At 39.7% G+C, this 25,954-nt stretch overlaps 1 protein-coding gene across 9 annotated transcripts in view; it reads right to left on the bottom strand.

Annotated features, from left to right (window-relative positions):
- The window catches only part of SUCLG2 (succinate-CoA ligase GDP-forming subunit beta), a 626,520-nt gene that overhangs the window by 554,147 nt on the left and 46,419 nt on the right, over nucleotides 1-25,954 (bottom strand). For all 9 annotated transcript variants that reach the window (XR_014064918.1, XR_014064922.1, XR_014064917.1 and 6 more), the window contains exon 2: nucleotides 5,404-5,545. Coding sequence is in view for 2 of the 9 variants with exons in the window: in XM_081528439.1 (XP_081384565.1) it covers nucleotides 5,404-5,545 (142 nt within the window). In the remaining 7 variants the exon portion in view is untranslated. The remainder of the gene's footprint in view (nucleotides 1-5,403; nucleotides 5,546-25,954) is intronic.

The raw sequence follows: 25,954 nt of genomic DNA, 5'->3' as shown, positions 1-25,954 counted from the left end.
TTCCCTTTTTATATAAAATACAATCCCTTAATGGTATAAGTAATTCACCAGGCTTTAGGATGTGATTATATAAAAGGAAAATAATAAGTTATCATATTGATAAACAGAAACACATTGTAGCTAAAAGCAATTCAAAGCTAGCCGAGTTCAATAAGAGCCCCTTATCTCCATTTTAGGATACATATCATTAGCTCAGAAAAGATTAATTTCTCCATTCATATTTCAATTTCTTTCCTGGCAAAAAATAAAACTGTGAGTTTTTGAAATACAATCTTCCTCCTTAATCAAATATCAAGAGTCTCATATCAACATGAATGGAATAATTAATAAACTGTGGGGGGGGGCTTCTCTGGTGGTTCAGTGGTAAAGAATTCACCTGCCAATGCAGCAGACGTGGGTTCGATTCCTGATCTGGAAAGATCCCACATGCTGCGAAGCAACTAAACCCATGCGCCACAACTACTGAGCTCACGCTCTGAAGCCTGTGAGCTGCAACTACTGAAGCCCATGTGCCCTACAGCCTGTGCTCCACAACCAGAGAAGCCACCACAATGAGAAGCCCATGCTCGGCAACTAGAGAGCAGCCCCCACTTGACGCAACTAGAGAAAAGGCCTGCTCAGCAACAAAGACCCAGCGTAGTCAAAGCAAAACAAATAAATAAATAAAAGTATTAAAAAAAAAAAAAAAAACTGTGGAGATTCCAAAAACTAACAAGTGGTGGTCTGAAGTAAGTTTCATCTATTCTTTTATAATAAACATCTCCTTTAAGATAGGCCTTTAGAGTTATGTGAGAGATGCATGTCTTCATTTTTAAAGTGAACTGAAAGACAACACAGAAATTAGTCATGCACTCTGTAGGTTATCTGTAATTATCTTCTGATTGCATACATTAAATGCAATCCATAGAGAAGAAATTTGTATAATTAATAAGTCTCCTGAGAAAATTACAGGCAAGGGAAACAATTCCTTCCTGAAAGCGTGATTACAAAAGGTAGCTCATAAAAAATGCTGCAGAACTGAATATTATCCATATATTAAAAATTTACTTCCCTAAACCAAATTTACTGTCTTAATCAGACATAAGTCCATTTTCTGTGCAAGAAAATGAGGGTCTCACTCAATATCTTATCATTATTGTTTCAGAAACAAAAGGTTTGTATTACCCATTTGAAACAAATGTTCAAATTAACAAGATTTCCATCACTATACAGCAAAAAGTTCTATTTCCCAAATGCTGCTGCTAAGCTGCTAAGTCGCTTCAGTTGTGTCCGACTCTGTGCGACCCCATAGACGGCAGCCCACCAGGCTCCGCTGTCCCTGGGATTCTCCAGGCAAGAACACTGGAGTGGGTTGCCATTTCCTTCTCCAGTGCATGAAAGGGAAAAGTGAAAGTGAAGCCGCTCAGTCTTGTCCGACTCTTAGCGACCCTATAGACTGCAGCCTACCAGGCTCCTCCATCCATGGGATTTTCCAGGCAAGAGTACTGGAGTGGGTTGCCATTGCCTTCTCCATTTCCCAAATAGATACAACAAAATGAATCATTAAGAAAATATCTGAAGATTACAGAGTTTCTAGAAATTGTCTTAGAACCCGCCACATCTAGTTTTAATTCAATCTTCTAATTTTATTAATATGCATTTCCTATCTTAAAAATGCTGACCCATCTATTAAAATCTCCCAAGAACAACATCGTCAAGTTAGCAAAGAGCAAAAATGTTTGAGGAGGAGATTAAATCTAATCTGCCTGGGTAGAAATCCCATCTTTGTCAATCATTAGCTGTTTTTAACCTTTTCTTACCTGTTTAGTTGCTTTAGCAAAATAACAATGCTGCACTAAAAATAGCAGGCTTTGGCAAATGCATGAATATGACAGACATGAGAAGCATTAAAGATGACAAAGGAGTATCTCAGCTGGGTAAACAGGAAGAGCTAAGTGGGAGAAAGGGTTCGGAGCAACCAAGAGATGACAAGCTCCATGTGGCCCAGGAAAGAAGACCACCATAAGCAGATGGCAAACAGAAAACCAGCAGTGTGAGTCTAAACATAAAGAGATTTGTGAGCTGATCTACACAGAGATTACAATGGAAATCACAGACATGGCTAATGTCAATATTTGTCTTCAAAATGTTAATATTTTACAAAATGTCATTTAATTTCGAAACATATCCAAATATCAATAAAGCAGAAAGGTAAGCTAATACATTTCAGTCACTTACAAACTTTGCAAACTATAATATGAACTCTCTGAACATACAATCAACAAACTACTCATTATCATAGGTCTCTGATTTGTCTGTGACCTTACCTCACAGTAGTGAACCATTTAGAATTACATGCCTCTGCTGTCACCTATGATGGCAACAGTAATATCTTATATAGTGCTTATTGCATGTTATACACATTATTCTTCTATGTAATTTTTCCCCATTAAAATACTATAATTATAAGGCAGAGGTCCCATTTTCAGGACAATTGGGAACATATATGTGTGATCCAGCTTTAACTTCAAATTTATTTGGTGAATCTCTCAATTGTGTTGTTGATGCTGATCAATTTACACTGATAAGAACATAAATACTATGGAATTTTGCCAGATTCTTCTTGTTTGCTCTCTCCAAACTATCTCAGTGATGTGCATACTTCCTTTCATATTCACTATTAACTCCTTTCATTTTTATCAAGTAGACTTGGTACCACCTCCTCCTCCAATACTATAAATTACTGTTCTGATCAAAAGTGTCTATTCAACAACAAAAATCAGAACTTTTCCTTTCACCAAAACTACTCACTGAGTAAGAGGAGGATTACTTATGCAGCAAATGAGGTGCTCTGTTAGTTCTCTAAATTCCCTTTTAGCTCTAAGCAGGATCACAGGGAGGCCTTCCTGTGGCCACCTCATCTAAGGATTATCATGGGTATGCACTGGCCAAGGCACACATACAGCCACATCATTCTCAATTCAGTTTCATTTTCTTTAAAAACCACTCTTCAAGTACCACAATGCCTTTTTTAAAAGGTGATATTCATTTCTGGATTTTAGTTTTCTTTTATTTAAGCTTGCTTCACTGTTCATCTTTTTCCCTCCCTTAGCATGTGAAATCACCTTGTTAATTCCTCCAAAGCAAAAATCCTGTCTGACACAGTATACAAGCCCCAACCACAAAGTGGTGGCTAAATAAATGCTTACAAAACAAATCCATGGCTAAGAAGCCAATTAGTTAACACCACATCTGCACGAAAATCTGAAAGATAAGTCCCCTTAGCTGTGCTCCACTTAAAGGGATGGGAGGTAATCAGCTGGCTTCCAGAATTCACTTAAGAAGGATTCTTCAACCTGGACTACGAGTGAGTCAGCACATTTGAGAAAATAATGGGGGAAATGAAGACCAAAGACCAACCTGAACTCTACATTTCTTGCTCTCATTACTCAATCCCCAAACCACAGGAGTATAAAACAAAAATGACCCTTTCAGGTAAAGATGTTGCAATACTAACTTTACTGAGTCTATTACCACAGTTCACTGAGGCACTCTCATCCAGGTGTAGGTCTAATGTTTTTTCCACCATAAAAACAAATTTTGATATTTCTTGAAAATAAAACCAATTTTCATTTCTTAAAATATAAACTGCTCTCAGTTTCCACATTTAGCATCTGAAAAGTACAAATCCATTCCTTTCTAGAATGCGACTTCAAAGGAGAAAAGGGGCTTGCTCATCCTCCGCAGCTACATCCACTGTGCCTAAAACATGTGGGTGACAATAAATATTTTTTGAAAGAAAGAATACATACATATTTCAATTGACATAATAAAAGATCTGCATTTAAGCACCTGAGGGAACTCTGAAAGGGAGGTAAAACAACACATACTAGCTGAAGTACCTCACTGCTTACTCTTAAAAGAGCAAAGAAAACTGAAAAACTGAAATACAGAGCCTGCCTCTGCTTTGTACTCTCAAACCCTGCTACAGCTGCCTGGGCAGTGCCAGTGAGCAGATGCTCTATTCTTTACTCTTTAATGGGAAACAACTGCTCTCCAAGGTTGCAAGCAAAGAATGCACAGACGCATCTTTCTAGTGTCCAGATTTCTACTGTCTAACAGGGTAGCCACAACATGTGTCTTTCAAGCACCTGAAATTTGGTTAGTGTGAAAAGAGATGTCCTGGAGATGTAATATATAAATCAGATTTGTGAGCATTAGCACAAGAAAAGAATATAAAATAACCTCTTGAAAACTTTTGTATTAATTACATTTTGAAATGACAGTATTTTGGATATACTGGGGTAAACAAAATATATTATTAAAATTTGTTTCACCTGTTTATTTTTACCTTTACTAACGTGACTTAGAAAATTTAACAATATTTGTGTGGCTCACATTTCTAATGGATGGTGCTTATCCAGACCAACAACAAGAGAGTCTACATGGCACTAAAGGAATGTTCACTGAAAAACAGCAAAGTCTGAGTCCTCATTTCTCATTCCATAACTAGGGAAACGAACTAGATTTTCTACCATGTACCAGTGTGTAGTTGTTGCTGTTGTTGTTTAGCTGGTAAGTCATTTCTGACTCTTGTGCAACCCCACAGACTGTAGCTCGCCAAGCTCCTCTGTCCGTGGGATCTCCCAGGCAAGAATACTGGAATGAACTGCCATTTCCTACTCCAGGGCATCTTTCCATTCCAAGGACCAAACCTGGAGAGAACTGCCATTTCCTACTCCAGGGCATCTTCTGAATCCAGAAACCAAACCCACTTCTCCTGTGTCTCCTCACTGGCAGGTGGATTCTTTACCACTCAGAAACCAGGGAAGTTCCATGCAGTCTCCTGTAAAGGCTCCCTTAAAGGCTCTAAATAGCTTTGGGAGGTAAACATATTAGCCTTGATTTACAGACTAACAAAATGAGGCACAGCTTACACAAAGTTATAGAGCTGATAAATCAAAGGGCAAAACACTGAACCAAAGACAGCAGGATTTCAAAATGCACATTCTCCCCTTTCTCTCCTCCAGTCACTCAGAGGGAACTTTCCCCATATTCTCAGAGGCTTAATGAAGGATGCCAACTGTCTTGCCTGACTTACCCTGCAATAGGCTTCTCTTTGACACTTTATACTCTTCAACCAATTTTCTCACAGCCACTAAACCACAGATAAGAGAACTAGGTGAAATGGTGGATGAGAAACATGGAAAAATGACTATAGAGTGGTACCACATATGCTTCCATCTCATGTAAAAGAATAAAGCTTTCTTAATTGGGCATTTTGCCCTTGCAACTCAAAGTTCTCCACTGTTAACTGTCACTGTTACTATAATCTGCAACTGAGAAATTTAACTAGTGGGAAGCCACTACCTGTGAATTCACTAATTTGGCCAAGTGTATTTCACCCGTTATGAATCAGCTTACTTAGTCTCTTAGCAGCCTCAAGAGCTTCATTGGCAGTGTCTGCGACAAAGAATCTTTGAACTTTCACTCCGTTGTCAGACATTAATTTCTTACTCTGGTATTCCTGCAGGTTCAGCCATCTTCTGGAGGTTAATTGAACCACCTAAAGAAATTGGGGAAGAGAGATAAGAAGACTTACAATAGAAAGAAAAGTAATAGTCAACCGGTATGGCCAGTCTTATAGGTATCCTCAAACATCAACTAGCAACAGAAATCTTAGAGGCAAAAAAAAATATATATATATATGATGAATTCTTCATGCTTGTTTTTCTAATCAAAACTGTTAAGGACAACTGTACATACACCCAAATGAATAAGGTCTAAATTTAGTTAATAGGGGGGCTTCAGTCCTAGCTCAATCAACGTCAATTTCCTAATTTTGATACTGGAGTTAAACTATGTAAGACGTCAACACTAGGGGACACTGGGTGAAGAGGACATGGGACTGCTGCACTAGTTTCGCAGCTCCCTGTGAGTCTATAAGGACTTCAGTAAAAAATTACTTTTAAAACTGTTAAGGACTGTTAAGTCCATAGCATTAAGTTCATAGCATTATTTAAATAACTGCATATAAATCATTAATCATTAAGGTACCTCAGGAAATTTGTTTTAACTCTTTGAGGTCAATGGGCCACAGACTAATCCATTTCTTTATTGTGGTTTTTAATGGATTCCATTATGTGTTTAATGAGATTATCTCTGACTCACCAAAGTTGAGTATAGTAACTTGAAATAGTCACCATTAATTAAGTTACTAATTCCTAAAAACTGCAACTTGTATATTAAAGTAATTGCTTAAAAATCTTATGAAAATGGTCTTCCATTATGCATTGATCAGTAAGCTTTTATTTGTACTGAAAGAAAATGATCAAAGGATAGAATGACATGAAAAAACTCTTCTAATTCTATCCAATAAGATCAATAACATTATCTATTAAATTCATGAAAGTGAAGCGAAAGTTGAAGTCCCTCAGTCGTGTCTGACTCTTTGCGACCCCATGGACTATACAGTCCTTGGAATTCTCCAGGCCAGAATACTGGAGTGGGTAGCCTTTCCCATCTCCAGGGGATCTTCCCAAACGAGGGAAAGAACTCAAGTCTCCCACATTGTAGGCAGATTCTTTACCAGCTGAGCCACAAGGGAAGCCCAAGAACACTGGCATGGGTAGCCTATCCCTTCTCCAGTGGATCTTCCTGACTCAGGAATTGAACCAGGATCTCCTGCATTGCAGGCGGATTCTTTACCAACTGAGCTATCAAGGAAGCCCATTAAATTCATAAGCCTTGTTTTTAAAAGAAAAGAAAAAATAAACACACTTAGTTTCATTTCTACCCACGGGCTATGATACAAAGGAACCACTGTTCACAGGAGGTAAGATAACAATGCCATTAATACACAAAAAATCAATCACACAACTGGATCACAAGACTGGTGGTGGAAGATCACCTGACACACTTCCTAGAAGCTTCAGGCAAGGGCCTCAGTGAGTGACTGAGCAATATCACACAGACCATAAACTGAGGTCCATAGGGCTTTACCACGTGGAGTCATTAGCTTTCAGGACCTCTAATGTGTCCTTAAAATGGCATGTTCTTCTGGCATCTCCAAGCTACAATGCACTCATGAAGCTCTTCTGGACGGGAGGCATTCCAAAAAGGCTCCAGAACCTGATAATAAGGCTGGGTTCTACTCAAGGGCAGAGTGTGTCTTCAACTTCTTTGCATCTGTATGAAGAATGTGATGGTGCTTGGCATACAGAAGATACCAAAAAATTACCAGTAAGATAGCCAAATGAATAAATTCTGCCTTTTGTCTTTTTGTCCTCTGATACAGATAATTTTCATTTCCAAAACTGACTTGCTCTAAAAAAAGTAAAACTCCTTCAGATCTAAAATAAGCATAACATAATTTATACACACTTGCAAAAAATTCACATTTCAACATGATCAAGCCTCAAGCTGTCTCTTTGTTCCATCCTTATAAATATTGGTAATGATGTTATTAAAACTGAAGTTGCCTGAACAACTTCTTTAGAAACAGAAAATACTAAGATAAAAATAAACTACTAGACATAATGCTTACATTTACTGTACATAATTTGTTAATTATATATAATTTGTTAATCTTACTTCTGAATTTTTAAATCTTGATGAAGCATTAGTAATTTGAAAAACACAATTCAAAAATTAATGAACTTGTTGACTTATCGGTCTTAACAGCACCTCATGTAACATGCCAAAAAAAAAAAAAAAAATCAAGCTTAAGGCATTTAGTAAAAGTCCGCTAAAGAAAGAAACGATTGAACATTAGTAATGTGCCATATAATGGGACCACTTTTAAAAGGCAAATTAGAGAAGGATCAATACATTAAGTCTAAGTTGACATACTAATTTAAAGCCATTAACAAAAGGAGAAAAGAAATACTGTTTGAAAAGAATGTTTGAGAGAGACTAAAAACAGCCATAGTGTCGTTGTGGTCAATTTCTTTTCATCAGAACATTCGCAGTATTAATTTTAGATATGTTAATGCAATCTGCTGCAAACTAATTGCAATTGATCCGGAGACCAGCTTCATAGACATATAATACATACTGACTGTTTCTGCATTGACTCAAAATGAAAAGCTGCTTAGAGTCTGTGGCTCTTAAATTGAAAACCAACACTGTGAACATAGCTCAGAAGCCACTGCTGATATTCAAGCCATCACTTCACAAAGTGATGATCTTACGGAATAATTACCTTTATCTGTCAGCTCTAAACTTGACAAAGTAGGGCCCCTGTCTGGCTCTAAAACTTCATTAACTCAACTTCATTATATAAGAATCTGCGATATGTCTAGAGACAAACAAGTTAAGTCTACTTTAGCATTTTCATGAGAAGAAAAGAAAGAAACACTTTCTAAGTAGAAGGACGTTGTAAAGAATGCTGGAAATGTAATCAACTGCTAAATAACAGCAATAATAATAATAATGGTTTTACCTATTATTGACTAAGCATGTTCTATGGTTTAGGCATTATAAGTATTCATATTATCTAATGGCCAAAAAATCATGAAGAGTCAAGTATTATCTATCTCTATACCTACCATTAATGCTAACTAACAAATATTCCAAACTGTCCTCCTACCAGGCACTTCCTTGCCTTAGCTGAAGTTAGCTGAGGCCATGCAACTAGTTCCAGGTAATAAGGCATGAGTACATATGGTACATGACACATCAGGTCCAGCATCTAACTGTCAACCCTTCTCTCTCTCATGACCTGGAGACTGCCAGTATTCGAGATAGCAGCTGATCTATGAGCTAGGGGTTAGGGTAAGGATTGACCATCCCCAAGTGGATCACAATGAATGTGCAGTGAAAAATAAACCTTTGTGGACTTTTAGCCATTGAGATTATGGAGACTATTTGCTGTTGCTGCAGAACTTAGCCCATCTATAGCACCTAACTTGTCCTAAGATGGTTTTTAAACCATCTTACCAGTTAGGAAACCGAGGCTGCAGGATTGACCACTGCCCCAATATCAAAGATGACTATAACACAGCAAAGCTTCTCTGATCAATGGTACTGACTGACTATATAATACTGTTGATGCCCTGTGACTATCTTCTGGCCCCACATTCCCAGAAGCTTCGTGGTAATAAAGACTGAGACTGGTATGAGCAGGATCATATTCCTGTCTTCAAAAGGCCAAAAATTTACCAGGAATAAGATCCTCATGAAATGCTGGTACAGTGCATGTAAGGAAAAATCTAACTGCTCCAGGTTTTTGGAGTAAGGGAAGAGAAGGTATGAGTGGATGCTGATTTGACTCTAAAATGGTGTAAGTAGTTTATTCCATCTCCTAAGAGGAATGACCTGTTAAAACCCTATACTATTATCTTCACTGAAGAGGTCAAGAATCTCCCAGTGAATCTATGAACTCTGGAATGTAATGGAAGAGAATTTAAAGATCATGTGACCCTGTGCCTTTTAGTTGTTTCCCCTTGCTTGCCTTCAAATTTGCCTGCTTGCCTTCAAATCACTTCCTGTGCTCTTTGCAACTTTGTGTGCGCACTCAGTCCTGTCCAACTCTCTGCAACCCCCTGGACTGCAGCCCACTAGTCTCCTTTGTCCATGAAATTTAAAAGGCAAGAATGCTAAACTGGGTTGTCATTTCTTTCTCCAGGGGATCTTCCCGACCGAGGATCGAACCTGTGTCTGCTGCATTGGCAGGTGGATTCTTCACTGTTGAGCCACTAGAGAAGCCTTACTGAGGTCCAGCCTCCTCATTTTGTATTCAAAATCTTGAGACCTAAAGATAGGAAGTAATGTGCCCAGAGACCCTACAGTGAGCCAGAGGCAGGATGTGAAAGGGACTAATTTCAGTGTTCTTTCCTTCTTTCATAGAGATTTTGGCAAAGTGACCACATCAGGGACAGCATCATATTCTCAAAACGGCTGGAGTGGGTGGGCACCTGGGTTTGGTTCCTTCCGGATTTCTGTTGCTCCCTTCCCTTCTGCATTTCTTTGACAAAGCAAGCATTTCTAAGCTTGGAGGGGAAGGGGAAAATACAACTTAAAAGAAAAGCACCACATAAAGATTTAAGGGCCTAAGGGAATAAAGGAGCAGAGGCAGAAGAAAAAGAATGAAAAATGAGGGAAAGGACAAAGAGAACCAAGAGATAAAAAGACAATGACTAAGCAGGCAAAAATTCACGAGAAAACTCAAAGCACAAAATTAGACAGCTACACAGAAAAAAAAAAAAAAAAAGACACGACCAAGAAAGCATCCTTCGCCCTGTGGTTTTAAAATTAGAGGTGTAGAGACTACTGAAATAGCACCATGGGCGGGCAAAAAAAAAAAAACAATAAAGGGGGTATAGAAAGAAATGTCATTGAGCTGGGCGCCCCCATCCTCAAAGAGAGAACACATGAGCCACATCTGCCCACCAGCTCTCCACACGCCGTCTTTCCTCAACCTGACCGTCCACGGTCCTGCTTCACTCAGGAAGGCAGCACAACAGAGACTGAGAAAGAGCCAAAAGCTCACTATAACCAGGAAAAATAGAATTTACAACAAAAATGAGAAGCCATTTTGCCAAAAGTAACAAAGATGCCATTTGATAGGGGAAAACAAGGAAGGTCTGGAAATGTCATTGGTGATCAAACACCAGAGTGACCAACTCCAAAAACAATGTTGACAGCACCGATGGCAGTAATCAAAACACCCACATTCTCTGAACTGGGAAGTCTACTTCTTGAGTGTTTAAACTAGCAGGATACTCACATGTGTACCTGAGATACATACAAGGCTCTTCTGTGTAGTGGCATACATAATCAAGAGTTTAGTTGAAAGTGACCTAAATGCTCATCAAATACGAGACTAGTTAATTAAACCACAATATATTCAATCTATATAAAGCAATGAAAACTCCTGTGGCAACACACTGCCACCAGCATCCATGTGCTCCCTCCATTCTCAGTTCTCGTACACGTGCTGTGCCAAAACTCGGCAGCAACCACGTGCAACCCCTCAGTGCCCTTTTCTGGTGCCTACAAGGACTTGGTAGCCACACGGGGACACAGCGGAGTCTGAGGGTTGAAACAACATGGATCATTGAGTTACTACATGGAAGACCCTTGCCTCAGAGTCACACATTTGCATGAACAAGAAATAAACCTCTGATGTGTTGACCTCTGAGATCTCAAGAATAACTTTCTCACTGACTAGTCTAGCCTCATAAGTACGGAGGCCTAACACTGACTGTTCACCAACACACGTTACCAGAAGAAAATGGCAAAGTAGAATAACATATATATTCCAGACACATGTGTCCACACACAAAGAAATATTCCATATCTTTCGAGGATAAACATATGAGTAAATAAGTATGTAAGAAAAGGGCCAGAAGAAGTTCACCAAACTTGAAATGCCAGTGAATCTGAGGGGGGGCAGATCAGCAACATGATGATCAAAGATTTAACCCAATCTATAACTTAAAACAAACAACAAAAATTATTATTTGTGGAATGAAAATCACTGCTCAAAATCACTACTCAAAAACACTGAGAGGAAGTCATTAAACCCAGGCATTAACCCAAATGCATAGCCTTGAGTCTATTAACTTGCCTAGACAATGAAGGGTTTGCACACTTACTTAAACGTAGCGGGGTTTCTTCAAGTGTAGTGTGAAACTGGGGCGGGAGGGCAAAGTCTTGCTTACTCTGTGACACAGAACTACCACCTCTAACACAAATGCCTGCTGTTAGGCAGGAAGAGGCTCTTAAACCTCATTTTGAGCTCTCAAAAGCATTGACAAGAGCAGAATACAAACAAGGAATTAGCTGTAAACTTGAAAGAAAATACATTTCCCTCTCATTATAGGCAAGGAAGGCAGATGCTCGGTGGGCTATGGCAGGCCAAGAGTTGGTATCGTTTGCTATATTTTTGTTTTTGCCAATGTTATTCTGTATGCAAATTAGCACCCATAAATCTACCTTAGTCACGTTACCTAGGAAATACTAGGCTTCAAATAAACATGTTGTTGCAAATGAAAAGACAGATATAACTTGATGTGTCTCAGTATGAGTACCATAAAGAAAAAGGTCTGCTTGCTTAAAACAGACTCTGATGAAGTAGCAACTTCACTGATGCCCTGGAAAAGAGATTAAGTGGAATCCTGTTTATAACATAATATAATCATAACATAATCATAACAATAATAATAGCACTTTTCTATTTAGCCCTTTATGTGATAATGCCCGTAGGTCAACTCCTGCTTCACAAAAAAAAACATGCCAAAGAAACAGATAAAGAAGAGCAGCATCATGATTTGAAGCCTAAGCCTATGGAAAGGAAAGAATAATGTCAGAAGAAAGAGCAGGAGAGTGAGTACCAAGACTCCGTTACATTTACTGTGTGTTCAAGCTCAAGTGTGGGGCCTTCATGTGGGTAACCTTTGAAAATATAGCATCCTTTCTATCCAGAACTGGCCATGTGCCATCCACGTTATTCCCATTTTGCACACTGTAAGGAAGTTAATTAACCAATTAACGAGTCCCCTGTGGCTGAGTCTCTGAACTCTAACAGGGGTACAGAGGAAAGCTACCCTCTATGGATGAGAGAAATGGCAGCTGAAATGAGTTTCCTCATTTACAAGGGAGAAAATGAACAGGCCCATCCTTATAGGTTGCTGTAGGGATTAAATACAAATCAATTAAAACAATGCCCAGTGTATCATAAGCACCAAAAAGAGGTTAGCTATTATTATTTAATGTAGAAAAGCAAATCAGGAGAAAAGGGTGACAAGGAGACATTGAGGAATCATTAGAAAAATAGTAGGTGATCATATAAACAATAAAGATGGGCAACATACGTATCTGAAGCAGGGTCCTGGAGCAACAACACCCCATTGTGTGTGGGGACAGTGGGCAGGACATGGACTGCTTCTGGGGGGAGGAGGAGATTACCAGTTAGAGGGGAATGGACATCAGGTGGGCTCTTTAGTTACCACAGAAACCAGAGAGCGGCATGCTCCTTACCACCGCTTTGATAAAAACAATCAATAGACGGGACATGGGGCAAGTACATAGGAAGGTCAGTCAGGTGAGTAGGGTGTAGGTGAAGCAGGCACTGGTCGGATGGGGATGGACAGAAAGCAAGAGAACAGCCATCTTGAGTGGCCTGGCCATACAGTGATCAAAAGAAGTAATACTTGAACTCTTCTTTACAATAAACTATTAGATGAGGATCAGACTAGGAGCCGGAGGCTATTCATGCCTCACTTACAATGCATCTCTGACAGTACATCTTCTCTAAGGCGCACAGTAAGGGGGGCAGCAACTGTTACAAAAAATAAAATAATCTGTCCTACCAGGGAAGAATTGAAAGCTGCCCTTTCAGACTCTCCAGACACTAGATCACAGCCGGCTGCTATTTTAGATTTAATTCTTCTTGGAGTACCTCGACAAAGTCTTATATTTTAAGACTACGCCAAATACTAGCTGGCAATTGTAAGTGCCACGAAGCTGCAGAAACTGTATTAGATACTGGAAAAGTACTACGTCAATTAATTCTCACAACCATTTACAAGGAAACAAACTGGCAGAGGCCCATTTTACACATGAGCAAGTGAAGGCTCAGGAAAGCTAAGTGGTCAGAGGCAGAGCTGCATTCCAATCCAGGAGTGTGTGTGTCAGACCCCAGAGTCTGTGCTCTTCAGTAAGGCAGAAATCCTGAATGGCCTCCTAGCCCACAGAAGTGGGTCCTGGGCAGTGAAATAAACTGGGGCAACAGGAGAAGCGGGGGGTTCTGTTTTGTGGATTTCACTGTAGGACAGTACAGAGCTGAACTGGAAATGAGGTTCAAGGGAAAAATGAGAAGCTCTGAATAAGAGAGGTTCCTGGATGGATTTCACTAAGTCAAAAGAATTAAGATGCTCAAAGATACTGCTTCATTCTTTTTATCCTAGGTTCAGCAGAAAAGCAGCACTTTTTTTTAAGGAGCAAAGAAACGTAAAACTCTTTATAGTAAGGACAGATGCCCAAAGGAGGCTTCACTCCATAACTCCACACCGCTGCTCTGCCAGCAGCAAGAAAGAAAGGGAGAGAAAAAATACGACCTCCAAAAACAGTAGCATATTAACAGGAGAAACAAATGTATAAAAGGCTCTAAAAATCCTGAGATACAGTGTTTCAAAATGCCTGCCTGTTCCCTGGTGAAGAGTATGCCAGCTTGATTATGTTTTGAAGGAAAATCACCTTATATTTACACTGTGAACAGAAGTGGGCAAGATTTATTTATATAGAGAAAGAAAACAAATTAGGAAGCATAAACATATGCTTGCATTTTAACTCCTACCAAAGAAATAGGCAGAAGCTATACCTTGTTCATTCATTCAACAATTTCCCACTGGACTTTATAATGTGGCGGCCACTATGCTTGGCAACCAAGGTCAACAGTACAGGCATGGTTTTTGCCATCACAGAGTTTGCATCCTAAGAGAGGAAACAAGGAAGAAAGACATGAACACATAAATGAAGAGTATAATTACAAAGAAGCTTATGAAGGAAATAAAATATGCATAATGAATGATGGAGGCCAACTGTAGACTGAGCAGTCACCTCGGAGGAAATGTCATCCATGCAAAAATCTAAAGTCAGAAAGCAGGGAGACGTGAAGTAACCATGAGAATTCAAGCAGACTGTTCTGATGCAGGAAAGTCTCAGTATGACCAGAACAAGGGGGAATCCTGAAAGGGATAAGGGTGGAAAGGTGAGCAGGGACCAGGCCATGCAGGTGCTTTTAAGCTGCAGTGTGGAGTTGAGATTTTTTTCACTCAGTGAGGATGAGAAGGTCAAATTCACATTTTAGAAAAGCCACCGTGTCTTCTATTTAGCAGAACGAAACCAATTATAAGAGAGCAATATTAAACCAGAATAGAGCTTGCAATCTTTTTCTGTAAATAGCCAAATAGTAAATATTATAGGCTTTGAGGCTAGATAGTCTCAGTTGCAACTATTTAACTCTGCTTTTGTAGCACAAGCAGGCTTAGATAATATATAAATAAATGGGCAGGACTGTGTTCCAATAAACCTTTATTTACAAAAACGATGTGGCTAGCATGCCACAGTTTGTAGATTCCTCAACTAGACCACAGAGAAGGTGGTGGAGATGGAAACAGAAATGGAGGGCAGAATTTGGTAATTAAGCAAAGCTTCCTCATGGATCAGATGTGGGGAACAAAGTAAAAAGAAATCTAGTATTAGACACACACATGCACCCAACACACACACACTTTACAAGGTTCGTTCATTAAGCCTGGTGAGTTTTACGTACCTGCTAGTCATAAAAAAGCATTTCTTTAGAAACAATCTTAACTTTGGACTTTTTTGCCCAAACTGGCCTTTGTATTACACTTAATTATTGACACTTCTGTATCATTTTACAACATCAGAGCTGCTGGGTCTTTCATCTTATAACCTTCTTCCATTATTTAATATAGATTCCAGTGGGCAACAGGCAAACGGCCCTCCTATAGCACTCTCCTGCTACAGTGGCCCATCTGCAGCTTCTCTCCAAGGAGAAAATAGAAGCCCTCCCTTGATTAAAGAGATAGCAAGCAGAAATAGTAACAAAAATAAATAAATAAATAAATGAAGAAATAAAACCTAAGGATTAATAAAATGTGGCATATCCAATGGAATTTCTTAAAATGTTTCAAATGAATAAGCCAGCTCTTGAAATAGATCAACACAGACAAATTTTCAAAGCAAAACAGAAACAGGTAAAAGAAAGCAAGTGACAGGCAAGAGGGGGACACATAAGAGTATGCATACTGAAACAGGAAAAACAATAATATTAACCAATCTTATGGAGATAAATAAAGGGGTTCAGAGCACGTTACCCCAAAATATGCCAGTCAGGCATAAGGATTATTCTGAGCTAAAAGTAAACAGAAAGAAACAGACACAAGAAAAACTCTCTGCTCCCAACTACCTCTCTCTACCCCTGTCCCTGACACATGCACAAACAAGGACAGGATGATCCTTCTTTTTTTTTTTTTTTTTTTTTTAATTTTATACGAAGTATAGCCGACTAACAATGTTGTGATAGTTTCAGGGGGACAGCAAAGGGACTCAGTCTTCCATATACTTGTATCCATTCTCCCCCAAACTCCCCTCCCAAGGGTAGAATGATTCTTAATCACGGGAGATAAATCTAGACTTACCACAGAAACAGCACAAGAGGGATCAACTCAAGGAACCTACTAACTAGTCCTTACCTCCCATCAGTATCCCCCACCTATTTAACCTCCCACAATTTGCTCCCCCTAGAAGTCCTTTTCCTTCATCCTATCACTCCCCTACAAATTTATTGTTCTGTTAAGATGCTATAAAAGCCTGAGTTCTGATCACCCCTTTAAGTTACTCATCTCTGAGTGCTGCCATGTGTGTACACAATGCACCTGTTAATAAAACTTTGTTTTTCTCTTTTTTTCTCAGCCTAATTTGAAGGAACCCAGATAATGAACCTAAGATGGGTAGAGGAAAACTTTTCCCTCTGCAACAATGTGTGTTAACATATCAAAACAGTTTAAAAAATGACATGCCAAGTTTAGAACAGTGACGAGGTTAGACAGTCAAAGAGAGACATGAGTTTGGGGAAGGGGCACCAAGAGACTTCAACAGTATCAAGTACATATATTATGTAAAAATGCATGCCTATGTGCTCAATCATGTCCTACTCTTTGTGACATCATGGACTGTAGCCTGCCAGGCTCCTCTGTACACAGAAATTGAAATTTTCTTGGCAAGAATACTGGAGTGGGTTACCAATTCCTTCTCCATGGGATCTTCCTGACCCAGGGATTGAACCTGTGTCTCCTGCCTTCGCAGGCAGAGTCTTTACCACAGTGCTACCTGGGAAGCCCATTTAAACATTATCTGAGCAAATATAAAAAGAAAGCAGCATTTGAAACTTCTTCATATTGGACACACATATGACTTGATAGTAATCTCATCATTACCCATTTTTAAAATACAGTTATGTACTTAACACAATAAATTTAATAACTATACCTAATTCCATGAGTTAAGATGGATTTATTAATCAATAAAATAAAAGAGAGCAAGCCAGAAATAATCTTCATCAGAAGAAGTAAAAAGTCAGATCTAAAAGAAATCTGGGATCATGCTGTGCCAACAGCTCACACTGTACAAGAGTAACTGAGCTCTGGAGGACTTCCTACCCCTGCTGTCAAGCTGTCACGGCCTTATCAAGCCAGCATGAAGCATCCATCCGCATGCTCAGGCTTTCCAGCACACCAGCATTACAGCTGTGCAGAACAGGTGAGCTCAGGGAAGCAGCGGAGGATACAGCTTTTCATCCATGAACTATCTCAGGGCTGTGCCAGGTGGCTTGCTATTATGTCAGGTTCACGTTCATAAAACTGGTGTTTCTGCTCATTTCTAGCATGAGTGAGTAACTCTAGAAGTAATTTCCTGAAAATCAGGCCACTGTTTCACCTCATAAAAAGTGTCTGTGTTTGTGTGTGTGTAAGAGAGAGAGATATACTTCACTCATGCAAGTGAGTCTCTGTGGCAGTCTCTGTGGCTTTGGGGTTCCAAGAACAGTCTTCATGCAAAGTGCTCATTGGAAAACAAATTCAGAACAGTGGAATAATACAACAGCCAGTGCTCAACCTTGTATTGTGGGGCCATTAATTGCTCAGCTAATCCCAGCCAATCATTGTATACATTTACACATGCCACCAGAGTAGATTACATGTAATACTCAGAGAAGAGAAAATGCTAGATACTTTTCTTCAGCAACCTTGCCCAAAGGTGTGAGAAGACTGTTTTCAAGAACTCTACCTCAAATGAGCTTGTGACGCTGAGTAAGTAAAGCAGAGATATTAGTGAAGCAGAACACCAAACCTTCCAGGCTTGCTGGGAGAATATAAACACAGAGTGTCTGTGAAGGTGTTTTGTTACATGTGTTCAGCATGGCCATTACCATGAGTCACATGTGTCAACTCAGTGCATCAGATTCGGCTCCAACAGAACCCGGCCACCTCCCCACTCCATTCCTTTCATTTCCCGATTTGTCAGCTCTCCTTAAATTACTCCCTGAAGTCCCTTCCAATAAATTCAGTTGAAAGCTTGCAAGGGGCCAACTTTATTTCAATCAACCCACTTGTGCTCCTTCTAACAAGCTAATAGCACTTAATAGTTTAGGATACATTTGAGTTTAATGGGATTTACCTGATAAAAATAGACTTCTCATGGCTTCTTTATAGCAGCAGCTTCGAGTGACCTAGCTAACTCAATCTCCCAGGTTCGCCTGTCACCCTAGCACACTGAAGAAACGACTCGGAGAGTAGTAAACGATCGACCTTTGCGGCAGAAATTCCTGAGATCATCTGACATTTTGAAGGTTTGCTGTACAGAATGATAATTGGTGTCTGCAAGATTCCAAGTGCATTATTTGTGTTTAGAAGGAGATTTCATTCCTGTTGATGAATGAAATACTACTACTCTGGGGAGTGAGATCTTAGAATTGTCTATTAAGAAAGTTATCAACATTATATAGAGTTTCCCTTTCTTCATGTTTCCACTGTCAGAATTCCCACTTATAGGAGAAATTACAGTCTCAAGTGTTAAATCTGATTGCCCAATATCCCATATAAATATCCTACTTATAAAAGAAAAATAGACAGCAGACCTTTTGATTCATATTAGTCACCTCTTCTCTTGCAATAACCTGAGTTTCTTTAGTCAGAGTTGGAAAAGCAGAGATTGCTAAATTTTACATATATCTGTATAAATAACCCAAAGAAGTGAACCTTCAAGGCAAGCTTTCAGAAAATTAGGTAACGTGAAAATGAAACTTCAAAATAATTCCTGAAAAGAGAATTTATCCCACAGCATAGGATATATGATATTCACTTTGTTCCAGGAAACTTCTGAAAGAAATACTGTCATTCATTTGAAAAGTATGTTGTGATGACAGAAAAACCTGAAAAGCACACACAGATGAAAGGACTTGCAAAATAGACAACGTGACACTCAATATCTGAGCAGCAAAGAAAATAATATTCTAATCATTCTATATCCTCTTAAAATTGAGGGATTCAAAATAATTTAAGAAATCTCAAGAAAGTTTAAATCTAATTATTTTTCTTTCAAGAACCTAGAGTGAAATGTTATACAATATTACTACAAATAAACACCTAGTCCAAACTAAAAGTTAACAGAGAAAATGAGAAATAAAACTACAAAATATGATGTACTGCTTGGTAATGTTGTGATGAAGGGTTCAGGAATTGACAGTGAGAAATGGGCTTAAAAGGGTGAAGCTGAAGATCTGGGGGTACATCTTTGCCCTATCATTCATTGGTAGACGACCTTTTACCTTCTTTACTTAAGTTAAATGAAATTATCAACCTTACAAGGCTGTAGAAAAAAGAAAAAACAATGACCAACATCTATGACATCCCTTTTCAATCTGATCTGGATCAAGAAACAACACAGAAAGGCAAGAAATGAGAAGATGGTGCTCCATTACTTTGCATGTGGCCAGATTCAGCCAGCATCCAATGGCTATCTCAGGATAAATAGCCTAAATAACCTGCCCTTGGAACTTCCCTGGTGGTCCAGTGGCTAAGACTCCGAGCTCCCAATGCAGGAGGCCCAGGTTCAATCCTTGGTCTGGGAAGTAGATCCTACATAGTGCAACTAAGATCCAGTACATCCCAATAAATAAATATCAAAAAAAAGATAATAATAACTCCTCTCCCTTACTGGCTGTCAAGCTCTTTTCTGGAGGACCTCCTCCTTTCTCCCTAGTGGAGGACACTCCCCTCAGATCTGTGGATATCTGTGATTTCCACAGATCCTGCCAACTTTGAGGCACCTGATCTTCCCAAGGCAGAGGAAACACCCAAAGGAAATACTGCCAAAATGATGGCTGGAAGTGACCTGCCACCTTGAGACCAAGTCTCCTCCCAAAAGCAATCAGACTAGTAAGCATCACCTACTCTACAAGGTTAGAACAAAAGGTAAGCAGAGGAGGGACACAGAAAGGAAGAACACAAGATTGGGCCAAAATGTCTAAACAAAACAGTCATAGCAGCACTGGAGAAAATAATAGTGAAGAAGAGAGTACACTTGGTAGACCAGAAGTTGAGAAAAATCCCTGAAGAATGCCAGGCAAATAGGAACTAGACTAAAATAGAATCCCACATCTAAATCAAAGAGGACAGGAAGTGTACCAGAAGTGGAAGTAACTGATTAAACTTGAAGGTTGGTACACAGGCAGCACAGGAGGGGCCAAGGCAACCATTAGGGTAACTGATGTTAGGTAGCATAAGATATGCGAGACAAAAAGTGGTATTTGGGGGCACCTGGGCCCAAGGGCTGACACAGTGGCCAAGGTGCCCCCTGACACCTTGGGAAAAGACTGGTTACTGACACCTTCCATGGGACTACATGCTCGGCCCCTCCCCCACAGTCACTGACAGCAGGACCCTGTAAGAACAAAGTCAGTAATAAACAGTGGAAGCCCACCAACATCATGAAAGAGAAACAAAGAGTAGAACTAATATCTGAGATAAAAAAGTTCATGTAGAACAAAGCACAAAACTGTGCTTTAAAAAAATGTAACACATTAGACATGTCACAGAATAATGTAGCAATTAAAAAACTTATCTAAAGATCTTGAAATTTTTAAATTGATCAGTGGAAAAAAACAGGCAAGAAGAGATCAGTTGAAAGTAAAGGAAATATTTTCAGAAGATAAATTAGTGAACTAGAAATTGGAGGAGAGAAGTTCATGGTCAAATATCTGCTAAATATACAATTTTTCTTCATTACTTACAAATTCTCAACACACATTATCTTATTAAAGGTTCTGAGAAGTCCAATCATTTTAAAAATATGCATATTTAGATATATTTCAGTTTTCCCCAAACCAATTTTCACTTGACATTTCCCTTAGATCCCATGGAACTAGTTACTCCCTTAGGAAATACCATAGATTGCAAAAAAATTCAAGTACACAACTAACCATAACATCAGATGGAAGGAAACAGGAGTTGTTTCACCTCTGTGTGAAAGTACATATTTTGCTTTTTAGGGTATTTCCACTTATCTTATTGTTCTGCACAACCTCTTCGGGATTCAGTGCAGAACGAGGGCCCACACTTCAGCCTCATCACTATGTGCCTTATCACTATTTGCCAGTTATTAAGCTATTTTTTTATCAGTTCTGAAACCTACCGTCTAGGTGCTCACCATTCCGCTAACTGAAACTCTGCAAATCACTTTCTCTTTTGCCAGCTGGGTTCCTGTTACGTTCTGCCAATACATAGCACCACTGCAAGGCGAGAAGGTTGGAGGATAGAGAAAGTATCTGCTCCTTTCAGTGTATGATATTCCTTCATGAGAGCTCCGAGTCACAGCTCTTCACCCTGGCAGTATCAGTTGGTTCCAAGAGCACCTGCTTTCAGTTGACAAGGTTCCGCCTATATTCCTAGACTAGCCTCAGAGCCATCAGAACCCAGCCAGGCAGTATCTCTTCCTGAATGCTCTGGGTCCCAGCACTGCTGGATTCCTCCTCCCCATTCCCAAGTTCTTGGAGAGTTTATTCCAGGGGTGGTAGCTGCTTCCTACAGTTACAATCTCTGCTTTAGTCAGGGATCTCTTTTTGTTCCTGCAGTCCTCCTAACATTTCTTTAATCAACTTGCTACATTAAATTATTCTTGTTAAAATAACTAGCGCAGTAGACTGAACTCCAAATGAAAAAAGCAGGAACGGAAAGTATGAATACAGAGAAAGTTAGGCAATGCTGTTCCCGGTTGATGACTTCTTATCTGTACCTAATATTGTATGTTTATAGACCTAGAACGTCAAGTCTATCAGGCCCAAACCTGTTTGTTCACAGATGAATGGCCAGTGCTTAGAACACTGTATGATACATAGCAAGTACTCAATTCAGTTTTTTATGGAATGAATGCATGTGCGAACATTCAAGATGGACAAAGGTACATCAACTCCCAACTCTCTCAGGAGGACCCTGATATATAGTTGGAAGGAATATTTTGACAAGGTGTTGGGGGTGAACTTTCTTGTTTATATATTGTCTCTAACTGCTTTCTCACTACAACTGCAGAGCTGAGTAGTCACAACAGAGACTGGACGGCTACAAAGCTTAAAATACCTACTATATGGTCTTTGAAGAAACAATTTGATGACTCCTGCACTCAATATGAGATGGGGACAGGTTACTTGGGAGTCCACAGAAGAAAACTGCATCGTCATACCCTCCTTCATTAGCACTGGGAGTCCCAGGGGAGAGTTTTTCACTCACTAAAGAGATCTCATCAAGAAAATTAGAGATACCAAGGGAATATTTCATGCAAAGATGGGCTCGATAAAGGACAGAAATGGTATGGACCTAACAGAAGCAGAAGATATTAAGGAGAGGTGGCAAGAATACACAGAAGAACTGTACAAAAAAGATCTTCACGACCCAGATAATCACGATGGTGTGATCACTCACCTAGAGCCAGACATCCTGGAATGTGAAGTCAAGTGGGCCTTAGAAAGCATCACGACGAACAAAGCTAGTGGAGGTGATGGAATTCCAGTTGAGCTATTTCAAATCCTGAAAGATGATGCTGTGAAAGTGCTGCACTCGATATGCCAGCAAATTTGGAAAACTCAGCAGTGGCCACAGGACTGGAAAAGGTCAGTTTTTGTTCCAATCCCAAAGAAAGGCAATGCCAAAGAATGCTCAAACTACCGCACAATTGCACTCATCTCACATGCTAGTAAAGTTATACTCAAAATTCTCCAAACCAGGCTTCAGCAATACGTGAATCGTGAACTTCCAGATGTTCAAGCTGGTTTTAGAAAAGGCAGAGGAACCAGAGGTCAAATTGCCAATATCCGCTGGATCATCGAAAAAGCAAGAGAGTTCCAGAAAAACATCTATTTCTGCTTTATTGATTATGCCAAAGCCTTTGACTGTGTGGATCACAATAAACAGTGGAAAATTCTGAAAGAGATGAGAATACCAGAGCATCTGACCTGCCTCTTGAGAAACCTGTATGCAGGTCAGGAAGCAACAGTTAGAACTGGACATGGAACAACAGACTGGTTCCAAATAGGAAAAGGAGTACGTCAAGGCTGTATATTGTCACCCTGCTTATTTAACTTCTATGTAGAGTACATCATGAGAAACGCTGGGCTGGAAGAAACACAAGCTGGAATCAAGATAGCCGGGAGAAATATCAATAACCTCAGATATGCAGATGACACCACCCTTATGGCAGAAAGTGAAGAAGAACTAAAGAGCCTCTTGATGAAAGTGAAAGAGGAGAGTGAAAAAGTTGGCTTAAAGCTCAACATTCAGAAAACTAAGATCATGGCATCTAGTCCCATCACGTCATGGGAAATAGATGGGGAAACAGTGGAAACAGTGTCAGACTTTATTTTGGGGGGCTCCAAAATCACTGCTGATGGTGACTGCAGCCATGAAATTAAAAGAGGCTTACTCCTTGGAAGGAAGGTTATGGCCAACCTAGATAGCATATTGAAAAGCAGAGACATTACTTTGCCAACAAAAGTCGATCTAATCAAGGCTATGGTTTTTCCAGTAGTCATGTATAGATGTGAGAGATGGACGGTGAAGAAAGCTGAGCGCCGCAGAATTGATGCTTTTGAACTGTGGTGTTGGAGAAGACTCTTGAGAGTCCCTTGGACTGCAAGAAGATCCAATCAATCCATCCTAAAGGAGATCAGTCCTGGGTGTTCATTGGAAGGACTGATGTTGAAGCTGAAACTCCAGTACTTTGGCCACCTCATGCGAAGAGTTGACTCATTGGCAAAGATCCTGATGCTGGGAAGGACTGGGGGCAGGAGAAGGGGACGACAAAGGATGAGATGGTTGGATGGCATCACTGACTCGATGGACATGGGTTTGGGTGGACTCCAGGAGTTGGTGATGGACAGGGAGGCCTGGCGTGCTACAATTCAAGGGGTCGCAAAGAGTCGGACACGACTGAGCGACTGAACTGAACTTACCTAAGTGAAAACATACAAGAGGCTTTCCTGGGCAGATACAGTAAGATACTACTTCATTAAGTAAAGTCAAGCTATGGACTTTGATAAGTTTCTCTGACTGGCATCAGAAACATCTTGCTAGTCCAAATGTCCTTTCTCATCAGTCCAGAACATGGGAGAAGAGGTCTATTTGTAGAGGGACAGGGCAAAAGAAAAGGGAGGGGAATTCTGGGTATGCTGTTTTAATTCCCAACTGAGAAAATGCATAACAGCCAGGAATTAACTCAGCATGTGATTCCACTACAGGGAATAAGGTGGAAATTCTCACCCAAGAGCTATCAAATCCAAGTTTTGAACACATTTTCTGCAGAGTACCACACATAGTCAATTTCCTTGAGAACAGTTCCTTCTCTAAAACTGCAGAAGTAGGAGCATGAGAAGCTCCAGACTGTAAATCTCATTTTGCTAAGCCTTTCTACGGCAATTCCAGAGGTGCTCCTTCTCCTCCCACTAATATCACTTTATGATCAGAAAGTCTCAAGAGCAGATACTAATTTTCACAAATCCTTATCTGTATTAAGAACTGAAAGACTGTGTCCTATTATTGATGGAAAAAGAAGACTAGCGATGAGCAGAGTTCCCTAGCCTCAACTCATTACTGAACAGCAGCCGATCCAGCAGCAGCACCAGCTTTTTCCCCACACAAAACCTGCCTAACTCAGCTTATTCAATAAATAACCCCTAAATAGTTTATTTAAATTTATAGGTGTGGCTAATAAAGTAAACTTTATACATAGAATGCTACACCCCAAACTAGCAAGGGTGCTCTCTTCTGAGGAAGGGCACCGGGTGTGGGAGATTTTATTTTTATTATAACACCCAATGATTTTAATTCTGTACCAAAGGCATAAACTACTTTTTCAAATAAATAATTTTCTCCAGAAAACCTTTCCTGATTTCCTAAATCAGGATTCAGCAGACCACAGTCCATTGGACATATCTACCCACCAGCCAATTTTTGTAAATAAAGTTTTATTGGAATACAGCCACATCTATCCTTTTACATATTGTCAAGGGTTGCTTTCACTTTACAGTTGATAAGAGTTGAGTGGTTGCAATCAAGAATGTAAGGAGCAGGAGTCTAAAATATTTAATATATGGTCCTTTAGAGAAAATATTTGCTAACCTAAAATCTGTATCAGTATTCCACTCCTAGCTTAATCTTTCTCACCAAAGTCCATCATTTTCCCTCACAGCATCTCTCAAAGTGCGACTGATGACTATTTGTGTGATCTGTCAATGTCTGGGCATCCCAAGAAACTATGATGGCCTCAAAGGCACATACCAGGCCTGATGGCTTCACCAATGCATCCCTTGTGCCTGGTCAGTCCTGGTGTGTACACAGCTCTTTATAAGTACTGGCAGAGTGATAACAGTTTATTAGATATAAAGACCACAGATAAAACGATCTCAACCTAAAACTGGGGCCACCAACCTGCCTTCATAGGAGACAACAATAGTTCCTGTGACACTAAACTAGACAAGGTCAGGCACTTTCTGAGCTAAGCCATTTCCTTCTCCAAGCAGTTCAGCAGTCATGTTTTTAGAATGATCCAGTTTTCAGTCTACATGCCCACCAATTATCTATAAGACTACAACGTTGAAAAGTTTTTTTCTACATTTTGCCATATATTACCTACAAATGACAATTCAAACAAACACAAATTCTACAGGGAAGATGTATCTCAGAGTACATTTATTTAACACCTACTATGTGCCAGGCATGCTTAGACACAGAGGAAGGTGATTAAAATCATGGACTTTGCAAAGACCTGCTTTTGACCCCTTGCCCTACTCTGTTGATGACCATGACCATTAACAGGAAGTGACCACAGGAGATAACTGTCCCAGTACATAAATTTAGAAACAGCAAGGCAGGAAGAGGATTATCCCCAACTGCAGGTG

Source organism: Giraffa tippelskirchi, chromosome 9 (genome assembly GCF_054371585.1).
Source record: "Giraffa tippelskirchi isolate mGirTip1 chromosome 9, T2T-mGirTip1v1.2.pri, whole genome shotgun sequence".
NCBI lineage: Eukaryota > Metazoa > Chordata > Mammalia > Artiodactyla > Giraffidae > Giraffa > Giraffa tippelskirchi.
Note: the sequence above shows the minus strand (reverse complement) of the source record. Positions and strands in the feature narration are given on the sequence as shown.